The 12,929-nt window shown below is 42.9% G+C and overlaps 1 protein-coding gene across 9 annotated transcripts in view; it reads right to left on the reverse strand.

Annotated features, from left to right (window-relative positions):
• LOC115125001 (alpha-tubulin N-acetyltransferase 1-like) overlaps window positions 1–12,929 on the reverse strand; it is a 56,145-nt gene that overhangs the window by 20,725 nt on the left and 22,491 nt on the right. For 4 of the 9 annotated variants that reach the window (XM_065020164.1, XM_065020163.1, XM_065020162.1 and 1 more), the window contains exons 5-8: window positions 11,676–11,789; window positions 9,745–9,846; window positions 5,866–5,911; window positions 233–278 (exon numbers count right to left, since the gene is read on the reverse strand). In XM_065020164.1, the coding sequence (XP_064876236.1) occupies window positions 233–278; window positions 5,866–5,911; window positions 9,745–9,846; window positions 11,676–11,789 (308 nt within the window). The remainder of the gene's footprint in view (window positions 1–232; window positions 279–5,865; window positions 5,912–9,744; window positions 9,847–11,675; window positions 11,790–12,929) is intronic. The other 5 variants (XM_065020161.1, XM_065020159.1, XM_065020168.1 and 2 more) reach the window with 3 other exon arrangements.

Consider the following 12,929-nt stretch of genomic DNA (forward strand, 5'->3'; position numbering starts at 1 on the left):
AAGAGAGAGAGAGAGAGAAGTAGAAGAGAGAGAGAGAGAAGAAGAAAGAGAGAGAGGTAGAAAGAGAGAGAGGTAGAAAGAGAGAGAGAGAGAGAGCAGAAGAGAGAGACAGGGGAAACAGGGGCCCTGAGATCAACAAAGGGACAGAGCAGCTAAAGGAGAATGTAAAGAGGAAGTGGATGCGAGACAGGAGGTAGGAGAAGAAGAAAAGAAAGAGATTGAGATTCCTTACAAAAAGCCATACATTCCCTGATCCGTCGGAGGAGAGGGAGTCGAGCCTGTGAAAGTTTGGTGAAACAAAAGCCGCGTTTGGAAACCGGAATAACAGAAAATGTAACTGGGAAATAGTGTCACAGAACAGCCCTTTCCAGGGATAGTGACTCTCCAAAAATGTACATTGTTCTGGAGGAGGGTGCAAATGGGGAATTGGGACGTTTTTGTTGTTGTAGCCTACTCGTGTTCATTTAATGAAAATGGAAGATATTACAATATAGTACATCCCAGAAAAAGTGTTTTTCCAGCTACTATGGAGTTCAGATGGACATGCTTCGGCGGACTGAAATACGAAATGTCTGCTACATGCTTGTATTGGCAATGTATATAAAGACAGTATTATCAAATCATAAACACGCTGCTACAGATTTGGGTCTTTAAGACCAAATACATAATCCTGTCAATGTATGTCAAATCTCTCTATCTACAGTGCCTTCGGAAAGTATTCAGACCCATGGATTTAAAATCCTATAATGACAAAGCAAAAACAAGTTTAGAAATGTTTGCAAATGTATACAAATAAAAATTATATCACATTTACATAAGTATTCAGACCCCTTTACTCAGTACTTTGTTGAAGCACCTTTGGCAGTGATTACAGCATCAATTCTTCTTGGGTATGATGCTACAAGCTTGGCACACCTGTATTTGGGGAGTTTCTCCCTTTCTTCTCTGCAGGTCCTCACAAGTTCTATCAGGTTGGATGGGGAGCGTTGCTGCACAGCTATTATCAGGTCTCTCCAGAGATGTTCGGTCGGGTTCAATCCGGACTCTGGCTGGGCCACTCAAGGACATTCAAAGACTTCTCCCGAAGCCACTCCTGCATTGTCTTGGCTGTGTGCTTATGGTCGTTGTCCTGTTGGATGGTGAACCTTTGTCCCAGTCTGAGGTCCTGAGCTCTCTGGAGCAGGTTTTCATCAAGGATCTCTCTGTACTTTGCTCCGTTCATTTTCCCTCGATCCTGACTAGTCTTCTAGCCCCTGCCACTGAAAAATATCCCCACAGCATGATGCTGCCACCACCATGCTTCACCGTAGGGATGGTGCCAGGTTTCCTCCAGATGTGAAACTTGGTATTCAGGCCAATGTTTTCAATCTTGGTTTCATCAGACCAGAGAATCTTGTTTCTCATGGTCTGAGAGTCTTTAGGTGCCATTTGGCAAACTCCAAGTGGTCTGTCATGTGTGGCTTCTGTCTGGCCACTTTACCATAAAGGCCTGATTGGTGGAGTGCTGCAGAGATGCTTGTCCTTCTGGAAGGTTCTCCCATCTCCACAGAGGAACTCTGGAGCTTTGTTAGAGTGACCATCGGGTTCTTGGTCACCTTCCTGACCAAGGCCCTTCTACCCCGATTGCTCAGTTTGACCGGGCAGCCAGCTCTAGGAAGAGTCTTGGTGGCTTCCATTTAAGAATGATGGAGGCCACTGTGTTCTTAGGGACCTTCAATGCTGCAGAAATATTTTGGTACCCTTCCCCAGATATGTGCCTTGACAAAATCCTGTCTCATAGCTCTACGGACAATTCCTTCAACCTCATGTCTTGGTTTTTGCTCTGACATGCACTGTCAACTGTGGGACCTCTATATAGACAGGTGTGTGCCTTTCCAAATCATGTCCAATCAATTGAATTTACCACAGGTGGACTCCAATCAAGTTGTAGAAACATCTCAAGGATGATCAATGGAAACAGGATGCACCTGAGCATGATTTCGAGTCTCATAGCAAAGGATCTGAATAATTATATAAATAAGATATTTCTGTTTTTTATATTTTGATACATTTGCAAAAAAAAATCCCCAAAACAGTTTTTGCTTTGTTATTATGGGGTATTGTGTGTAGATTGATGAGGATTTTTTTTTTTTTAAACAACATTTAATCAATTTTAGAGTAAGGCGGTAACGTAACAAAATGTGGAAAAAGTCAAGGGGTCTGAATACTTTGCGGAGGCCCTGTATCTACCTATCTTTCTATTCTACTGTATGTGTGAGGTAAAATAAGGTACTTTCTGTAGATAGAAAGATAGGCCCATCTTTCTATCTACAGAAAGTATTCAGACCCCTTGATTTATTCCATATATTGTTGTGTTACTGAATTAAAAATGGATTCAATATTTATTTGTTTCACACCCATCTACACAGAATACACCATCAGCCTCTAATTAAGGTATGTGTGAGTGATGTCATATCAGACACCATCAGCCTCTAATTAAGGTATGTGTGAGTGATGTCATATCAGACACCATCAACCTTCTAATTAAGGTATGTGTGAGTGATGTCATATCAGACACCATCAGCCTCTAATTAAGGTATGTGTGAGTGATGTCATATCAGACACCATCAGCCTCTAATTAAGGTATGTGTGAGTGATGTCATATCAGACACCATCAGCCTCTAATTAAGGTATGTGTGAGTGATGTCACATCAGACACAATATTTATTTGTTTCACCCATCTACACAGAATACCCCATAATGAAAAAGTGAAAACGTTGTTTTTATACATTTTATTTTAAAGTAGGTTTCCAAACTTTTGACTGGTACTGTGAGTATTCACACCTCTTTGACTGGTACTGTGAGTATTCACACCTCTTTGACAGAATGGGAGTATTCCACCTCTTTGAAAACTGGTACTGGTTGTTTTTATACATTTTGACTTTTACTGTAGGTATTCACAAACTTTGACTGGTACTGGGAGTATTCACACCTCTTTGACTGGTACTGGGAGTATTCACACCTCTTTGACTGGTACTGTGAGTATTCACACCTCTTTGACTGGTACTGGGAGTATTCACACCTCTTTGACTGGTACTGGGAGTATTCACACCTCTTTGACTGGTACTGTGAGTAGTCACACCTCTTTGACTGGTACTGTGAGTATTCACACCTCTTTGACTGGTACTGGGAGTATTCACACCTCTTTGACTGGTACTGTGATTATTCACACCTCTTTGACTGGTACTGTGATTATTCACACCTCTTTGACTGGTACTGTGAGTATTCACATCTCTTTGACTGGTACTGTGAGTATTCACACCTCTTTGACTGGTACTGTGAGTATTCACACCTCTTTGACTGGTACTGTGAGTATTCACACCTCTTTGACTGGTACTGTGATTATTCACACCTCTTTGACTGGTACTGTGATTATTCACACCTCTTTGACTGGTACTGTGAGTATTCACACCTCTTTGACTGGTACTGTGAGTATTCACACCTCTTTGACTGGTACTGTGAGTATTCACACCTCTTTGACTGGTACTGTGAGTATTCACACCTCTTTGACTGGTACTGTGAGTATTCACACCTCTTTCCAAATTGAGCTCAGGTGCATCCAATTTCCTTTTGCCACCCTTGAGATGTCATTACAACTTGATTGTGGCAAATTCCATTGATTGGACATGATTTGGAAAGAAACACACCTGTCTATATAAGGTCCCACAGTTGACAGTGCATGTTAGAGCAGAAACTATACCATGGCGGCAGGGTAGCCTAGTGGTTAGAGCATTGGACTAGTAACCGAAAGGTTGCAAGTTCGAATCCCCGAGCTGACAAGGTACAAATTTGTCGTTCTGCCCCTGAACAGGCAGTTAACCCACTAGGCCGTCATTGAAAATAAGAATTTGTTCTTAACTGACTTGCCTAGTTAAATAAAGGTAAAAAAAAAAAGATCTCAGATATAGAATTGTGATGAGGGAAGGGTATAAAACAATTCCGTGTATGTTTCCAAGATCACAGTGGTCTCCATTATTGGGAGAGTTGGCCGTGCGACGCAACTGAGCAAGAAGGACCTTGGTCAGGGAGGTAACCATTTGACCACTCTGACAGAACTACAGAGTTCCTTGGCTGAGATGGTAGAACCTGCCTTGAAGGACACAGTCTCTACAGCACTTCACCAATAAGGACTTTATGGGCGAGTGGCCAGAGTGAAGGCACTCCTGAGAAAAAGGCACATGACAGCACACCTGCAGTTTGCAAAAAGTCATTTGAAAATATTCTGTGGCCTGATGAGACAAACATTTAACTATTTGGCCTGATTGCAAAGTGCTATGTCTGGAGAAAATCAGGCACAGCTCATCACCTGTCTAACACCATCCCTACCGTGAAGCATGGTGGTGGCAGCATCATGCTATGAGGAAGCTTTTCAGTGCCAGGGACTGGGAGACTGGTAAGGATAGAGGGAACAATGAATGGAGCCAAATACAGGCAAATCCTTCACGAGAACCTGCTTCAGAGTTCAAACAACCTGAAATTGGGCCAAAGCAATGTTGAAATGGCTTCAGAACAGTCAAAACCCAGACTTGAATACCATTGAAAATATATGGAAAGACTTGAAGATTGCTGTTCACCACCACTCCCCATCTAATTTTAACAGAGCTTGAGAAAATATGCAAGGAAGAATGGCAGAAAATCCTCAAATCCAGACATAAACAAGATGACGCAAAGCTGTAATCGCTGCCAAATTTTTATTTTACCTTTATTTAACCAGGCAAGTCAGTTAGGAACAAATTCTTATTTTCAATGACGGCCTAGGAACAATGGGTTAACTGCCTGTTCAGGGGCAGAATGACAGATTTGTACCTTTTCAGCTCAGGGGTTTGAACTTGCAACCTTCCGGTTACTAGTCTAACACTCTAACCACTAGGCTACCCTGGCGCCCCAAATGTGCTTCTACAAAGTATTGACTCAGGGGTATGAACACTTATGTAAATTAGATATTTAATTTTCAATACATTTGCAAACATTTCTAAAAACCTGTCATTATGGGGTAGTTATGTAGATGGGAGAAGAACAAAAAATATTTAATACATTTTGAATTCAGGCTGTAAAAAGTCAAGGGGGTATAAAGGCCTCTGCAAGCTTCAGTTCGGCTGGCCCCTATCCAAACTCGGCTGATGAACCGAACGAGTGTGCTCGAATTCTCCCTTAAAAGACCTTCGCTTGAGAAACTAGGAAAAAAAACAGTAATATACTGTTTGTCCATTTTGAGACTCCATAGCTAGACGTCACTTCCTCAAAAAAAGTCAGAAATCTGTCATTAATTTGGACGTTTTTGCAGAGGAGATATTAGGTGCGTAATTTTACATTAATTAAGATGTTATTGAAGAATCCCTACTGTTGACCAATCACCAACGAAGGGGAGTAGACTCCAGAACATGTTTTGTGTGCCCGAACAGCCCAAAAAAAAAGTCCAAAAAATGCTAACTCTTCTGAACTGTTTTGGCTAGGAAGAATCCGGAAGCCATAAGTCAGCTTAAAACACTAGGGTGTCTGTTTTAATGGGAACAGAGAGAGGCTACTCCACATTAGACGTGCCACTAGAAGGCACCTGTGAGGGTGTGGATGTCCACGCTAGACCAAACCATAATCTTATTACCACACCACCACAGGCATGAAGAGACAACTGTTTGTGGACAAATGGCACTCTTTTTCCTATTTAGTGCACTACTCTTGACCAGGACCCACAGGGCTCTAGTATAAAGTAGTGCACTATATAGGGAAAGGAGAACCATTTGGTACACAGGCAGTTACACAACACTATTCATCCAAAACAACACAGATAGAATTAAGATATATAGGCAGAATATTCTGGAATATTACCTGATTTTTTGGCGAAGAAACCGTCAAACACCACAAAGTTATTGACCTAGAAAAAGAGAGAGAGAGAGAGAGAAAGAAAGAAGGGGACAGGGTTTGGAGGTTATTAACAGAATCATTAACCATAGAGCCAGCATAATGAGTAAGGCTTTGGAGGTTATTAACAGAATCGTTAACCATAAGGCCAGCATAATGAGTAAGGCTTTGGAGGTTATTAACAGAATCGTTAACCATAAGGCCAGCATAATGAGTAAGGCTTTGGAGGTTATTAACAGAATCGTTAACCATAGGGCCAGCATAATGAGGAAGGCTTTGGAGGTTATTAACAGAATCGTTAACCATAGGGCCAGCATGATGAGTAAGGCTTTGGAGGTCATTAACAGAATCGTTAACCATAGGGCCAGCATAATGAGGAAGGCTTTGGAGGTTATTAACAGAATCGTTAACCATAGGGCCAGCATGATGAGTAAGGCTTTGGAGGTTATTAACAGAATCATTAACCATGGGGCCAGCATGATGAGTAAGGCTTTGGAGGTTATTAACAGAATCGTTAACTATAGGGCCAGCATGATGAGTAAGGCTTTGGAGGTCATTAACAGAATCGTTAACCATAGGGCCAGCAGAATGAGGAAGGCTTTGGAGGTTATTAACAGAATCGTTAACCATAGGGCCAGCATGATGAGGAAGGCTTTGGAGTAGGCTTTGGAGGTTATTAACAGAATCGTTAACCATAGGGCCAGCATGATGAGTAAGGCTTTGGAGGTTATTAACAGAATCGTTAACCATAGGGCCAGCAGAATGAGTAAAGCTTTGGAGGTTATCTCAGTCTGGAGGACACACTGTGGTGTAATCACAAACAGGAAGTGACTCATCGTGTGCATCCCAAATGGCACCCTATTCTCTTTATAGTCTACTACTTTGTACCAGAGCCCTATGGGTAATGTAGTGCACTATTTCTGACCAGGGCCCCTAGGGACACACTCATTGACCAACACGCTGTTGTTTATCCTCACCTTTCCATAACACCCTTTTAACAACACCCTCATAACAACACCCTCATAACACCACCAACACCCTCATAACAACACCCTCATAACACCACCAACACCCTCATAACAACACCAACACCCTCTTAACAACACCCTCATAACAACACCCTCATAACACCACCAACACCCTCATAACAACAACACCACTCTCATAATAACAACACCACCCTCTTAACAACAACACCACCCTCTTAACAACAACAACACCCTCATAACAACAACAACACCCTCATTACAACACCCTCACAACAACAACACCCTCACAACAACAACACCCTCACAACAACACCACCCTCACAACAACACCACCCTCACAACAACACCACCCTCTTAACTACACCCTCATAACAACACCAACACCCTCATAACAACACCAACACCCTCATAACAACACCAACACCCTCTTAACAACAACAACACCCTCTTAACAACAACAACACCCTCTTAACAACCTAACAACACCCTCATAACAACAACAACACCCTCATAACAACAACAACACCAACAAAACCAACACCCTCACAACAACAACACCCTCTTAACAACACCACCCTCTTAACAACAACACCGTCTTAACAACACCACCCTCTTAATAACACCACCCTTTTAACAACACCACCCTCTTAACAACACCACCCTCTTAACAACACCACCCTCTTAACAACACCACCCTTTTAACAACAACACCCTCTTAACAACAACACCCTCACAACAACAACAACACCCTCACAACAACACCACCCTCACAACAACACCACCCTCTTAACAACACCCTCACAACAACAACACCCTCACAACAACACCACCCTCTTAACAACACCAACACCCTTGTAACAACACCAACACCCTCATAACAACACCAACACCCTCATAACAAAACCAACACCCTCACAACAACACCCTCATAACAACAACAGCACCCTCATAACAACAACACCCTCAGTATCTCAATTTGACGGCTGACTGTATCTCAGTTTGACGGCTGACTGTATCTCAGTTTGACGGCTGACTGTATCTCAGTTTGACGGCTGACTGATGGCTGACTTTATCTCAGTTTGACGGCTGACTGTATCTCAGTTTGACGGCTGACTGTATCTCAGTTTGACGGCTGACTGTATCTCAGTTTGACGGCTGACTGTATCTCAGTTTGACTGCTGATTGATGGCTGACTGTATCTCAGTTTGACGGCTGACTGTATCTCAGTTTGACAGCTGATTGATGGCTGACTGCATCTCAGTTTAACGGCTGACTGTATCTCAGTTTGACGGCTGACTGTATCTCAGTTTGACGGCTGACTGTATCTCAGTTTGACGGCTGACTGTATCTCAGTTTGACGGCTGACTGTATCTCAGTTTGACGGCTGACTGTATCTCAGTTTAACGGCTGACTGTATCTGAGTTTGACGGCTGATTGATGGCTGACTGTATCTCAGTTTGACGGCTGACTGTATCTCAGTTTGACAGCTGATTGATGGCTGACTGCATCTCAGTTTAACGGCTGACTGTATCTCAGTTTGACGGCTGACTGTATCTCAGTTTGACGGCTGACTGTATCTCAGTTTGACGGCTGACTGTATCTCAGTTTGACGGCTGACTGTATCTCAGTTTGACGGCTGACTGTATCTCAGTTTGACGGCTGACTGTATCTCAGTTTGACGGCTGACTGTATCTCAGTTTGACGGCTGACTGTATCTGAGTTTGACGGCTGATTGATGGCTGACTGTATCTCAGTTTGACGGCTGACTGTATCTCAGTTTGACGGCTGACTGTATCTCAGTTTAACGGCTGACTGTATCTCAGTTTGACGGCTGATTGTATCTCAGTTTGACGGCTGACTGTATCTCAGTTTGACGGCTGATTGTATCTCAGTTTGACGGCTGACTGTATCTCAGTTTGACGGCTGATTGATGGCTGACTGTATCTCAGTTTGACGGCTGACTGTATCTCAGTTTGACGGCTGACTGATGGCTGACTGTATCTCAGTTTGACGGTTGACTGTATCTCAGTTTGACGGCTGACTGTATCTCAGTTTGACGGCTGACTGTATCTCAGTTTGATGGCTGACTGTATCTCAGTTTGGCTGACTGCAGTTTGACTGACTATCTCAGTTTGACGGCTGATTGTATCTCAGTTTGACGGCTGACTGTATCTCAGTTTGACGGCTGACTATCTCAGTTTGACGGCTGACTGTATCTCAGTTTGACGGCTGATTGATGGCTGACTGTATTTCAGTTTGATGGCTGACTGTATCTCAGTTTGACTGACTGTATCTCAGTTTGACTGTATCTCAGTTTGACGGCTGATTGTATCTCAGTTTGACGGCTGATTGTATCTCAGTTTGACGGCTGACTGTATCTCAGTTTGACGGCTGATTGTATCTCAGTTTGACGGCTGACTGTATCTCAGTTTGACGGCTGACTGTATCTCAGTTTGACGGCTGACTGCATCTCAGTTTGACGGCTGACTGCATCTCAGTTTGACGGCTGACTGTATCTCAGTTTGACGGCTGACTGTATCTCAGTTTGACGGCTGACTGATGGCTGACTGTATCTCAGTTTGATATGCCCAGGGGACTAATGGAAATCTACATGTACTTTTATCTAATAGTACCATCCTGCCTGCGTCATATCCATATCAAATCATATCTTAATTGCACCAGTCATGCTTTCTATATTTAGCCCATACCCCCTTCACCTCCTGTCTTATCTCAGTCTGAAACGGTTTGTTTATGATATTTTCATAGCTATTTTCATTATATTAGGCTGTTGGTGTCAGGCCTGTATAATCATTTACCAGAGTGTTGGGGTTGGAGAGACCGCGTTCCGAAATCATACCTGAGGTACACTGTTTTTCAGACAGTAATGCTTCTCCAGGAAAGAGAGGAACTTAGGGGAGGGCCTGTCGTAAGCCATCATCACTGGCTCTACCTTTTTGTGCTGAACATGGAGAGGGGGGAGAAAACAAACGGAGCAATTACCACACGCCTCAACGAGCAAACAGACATTTGGGAAAACACCCTCTTGACAACCCTCTGTAATCTCTAGCAATATCACTTCTAGTGTAGCGACTCTGCCTCCAACACATTCCAGTCTGTGTGCTCTAGTTTTCATAGCCTGGGGTGTGTTCATTACACTGATTCTGTTGCAAAAAAAAATGTCATCTGTTGCAAAAAAACTTTTGCAACAGAGACCGTTTACTCCCAAACGCTCTTTAACACGACATAAAAGCTGTTGTGTTCTTAAATGGAAGTGGTAGTTTAATTTTAATTGTATGGTTTCCACAAGCTGCCATTCCAATCTGAATAGTCTACAAAGTACTTGGCACAAGTTGCACATCTATAAATGACAGATTCTTCCGCGGGGTTCCTTCCAACTTCTTCCAGACCCTTTTTTTTTTTTTAAAGAGAGACACGACTGAACTACAACTTCCGTTTAAGAACAAAACGGAACTCAACAGAGTTTACATTAAACGGTTTCTGTTGCAAAATGTTTTGTAAAAGAATCGGCATAATCAATACACCCTGAGTCAAACCAGACTGAGTGCTCCGCTCAACAATCATGAGAGCAGGGGTGTATTCATTAGTGCAAACTGTAGGAAAAAGCTTTGCAACAAAAAACTTCTAATGAAAACAAGTTTCTTATCGGACAAATTCAGGTAGGTCCCTTGCCGTTTGCTTCCTAGTGAATATACCCCAGCATTCAGTCAGGCGTAACCATTCAGTGTTCATCCCTTCTGTCCAGGGTTGGAGTCAATTTGAATTGAAACATCTCAATTCAGGAAGTGATTTGAATTTACAATGGACAAATTTAAAACATTTAAAAATAAATATCTCATTCACAGTTTATTGAGAAATCATTACTGACAAATGCAATTTTTCAATTATTGAATTGGATTTCAGTTTACTCCAATTCGAATTGACCCCGTCCCAGGTAAACCCCAACCCTGCATCTGTCCCAGGTAAACCTCAACCCTGCATCTGTCCCAGGTAAACCTCAACCCTGCATCTGTCCCAGGTAAACCTCAACCCTGCATCTGTCCCAGGTAAACCTCAACCCTGCATCTGTCCCAGGTAAACCTCAACCCTGCATCTGTCCCAGGTAAACCCCAACCCTGCATCTGTCCCAGGTAAACCTCAACCCTGCATCTGTCCCAGGTAAACCTCAACCCTGCATCTGTCCCAGGTAAACCTCAACCCTGCATCTGTCCCAGGTAAACCCCAACCCTGCATCTGTCCCAGGTAAACCCCAACCCTGCATCTGTCCCAGGTAAAACTCAACCCTGCATCTGTCCCAGGTAAACCTCAACCCTGCATCTGTCCCAGGTAAACCCCAACCCTGCATCTGTCCCAGGTAAACCTCAACCCTGCATCTGTCCCAGGTAAACCCCAACCCTGCATCTGTCCCAGGTAAACCTCAACCCTGCATCTGTCCCAGGTAAACCTCAACCCTGCATCTGTCCCAGGTAAACCCCAACCCTGCATCTGTCCCAGGTAAACCTCAACCCTGCATCTGTCCCAGGTAAACCTCAACCCTGCATCTGTCCCAGGTAAACCCCAACCCTGCATCTGTCCCAGGTAAACCCCAACGCTGCATCTGTCCCAGGTAAACCTCAACCCTGCATCTGTCCCAGGTAAACCTCAACCCTGCATCGGTCCCAGGTAAACCTCAACCCTGCATCTGTCCCAGGTAAACCCCAACCCTGCATCTGTCCCAGGTAAACCCCAACCCTGCATCTGTCCCAGGTAAAGGCGTGGTGTCTGTCTCACCTGCAGCATGAAGCTAAACAGCTCCAGTCCGTAACCGTGCCTCTGAAGGTTCTCTTTCACAAAGAAATCCAAGACACACAGAGGCTCTGTCTCGACATGCGCCCCCTGCTGGTCCTATGGAGACATTACAATGAATTAGATTCAACGCAATGTTATGCAATTCATAATTCAAGTCAATTCTCAACTGAATCTAATTCAGCTTTGACTAATCCCTTCAGGGGCAATTAGGAGTAATCAAAGGCATTATACATAGAGAAACTAGTACATTTGAAAAGGCCTGTCACAATTACAATTCTGGATGAAGAATTGAAAATAAAATAACCGTCATAACAGGTTAAAAAAAAAATATATATATATATCTTTGTTTTGTTGTTTTTTGACCAAAAAGCAGCAGCACACATAAAAATAGAATGAATAGAACAGTCTTGGAACCTCTAACCCTGGTAAATAGAATGAATAGAACAGTCTTGGAACCTCTAACCCTGGTAAATAGAATGAATAGAACAGTCTTGGAACCTCTAACCCTGGTAAATAGAATGAATAGAACAGTCTTGGAACCTCTAACCCTGGTAAATAGAATGAATAGAACAGTCTTGGAACCTCTAACCCTGGTAAATAGAATGAATAGAACAGTCTTGGAACCTCTAACCCTGGTAAATAGAATGAATAGAACAGTCTTGGAACCTCTAACCCTGGTAAATAGAATGAATAGAACAGTCTTGGAACCTCTAACCCTGGTAAATAGAATGAATAGAACAGTCTTGGAACCTCTAACCCTGGTAAATAGAATGAATAGAACAGTCTTGGAACCTCTAACCCTGGTAAATAGAATGAATAGAACAGTCTAACCCTGGTAAATAGAATGAATAGAACAGTCTTCTAACCCTGGTAAATAGAATGAATAGAACAGTCTTGGAACCTCTAACCCTGGTAAATAGAATGAATAGAACAGTCTTGGAACCTCTAACCCTGGTAAATAGAATGAATAGAACAGTCTTGGAACCTCTAACCCTGGTAAATAGAATGAATAGAACAGTCTTGGAACCTCTAACCCTGGTAAATAGAATGAATAGAACAGTCTTGGAACCTCTAACCCTGGTAAATAGAATGAATAGAACAGTCTTGGAACCTCTAACCCTGGTAAATAGAATGAATAGAACAGTCTTGGAACCTCTAACCCTGGTAAATAGAATGAATAGAACAGTCTTGGAACCTCTAACCCTGGTAAATAGAATGAATAGAACAGTCTTGGAA

Source organism: Oncorhynchus nerka, linkage group LG7, assembly GCF_034236695.1.
Source record: "Oncorhynchus nerka isolate Pitt River linkage group LG7, Oner_Uvic_2.0, whole genome shotgun sequence".
Taxonomy (NCBI): domain Eukaryota; kingdom Metazoa; phylum Chordata; class Actinopteri; order Salmoniformes; family Salmonidae; genus Oncorhynchus; species Oncorhynchus nerka.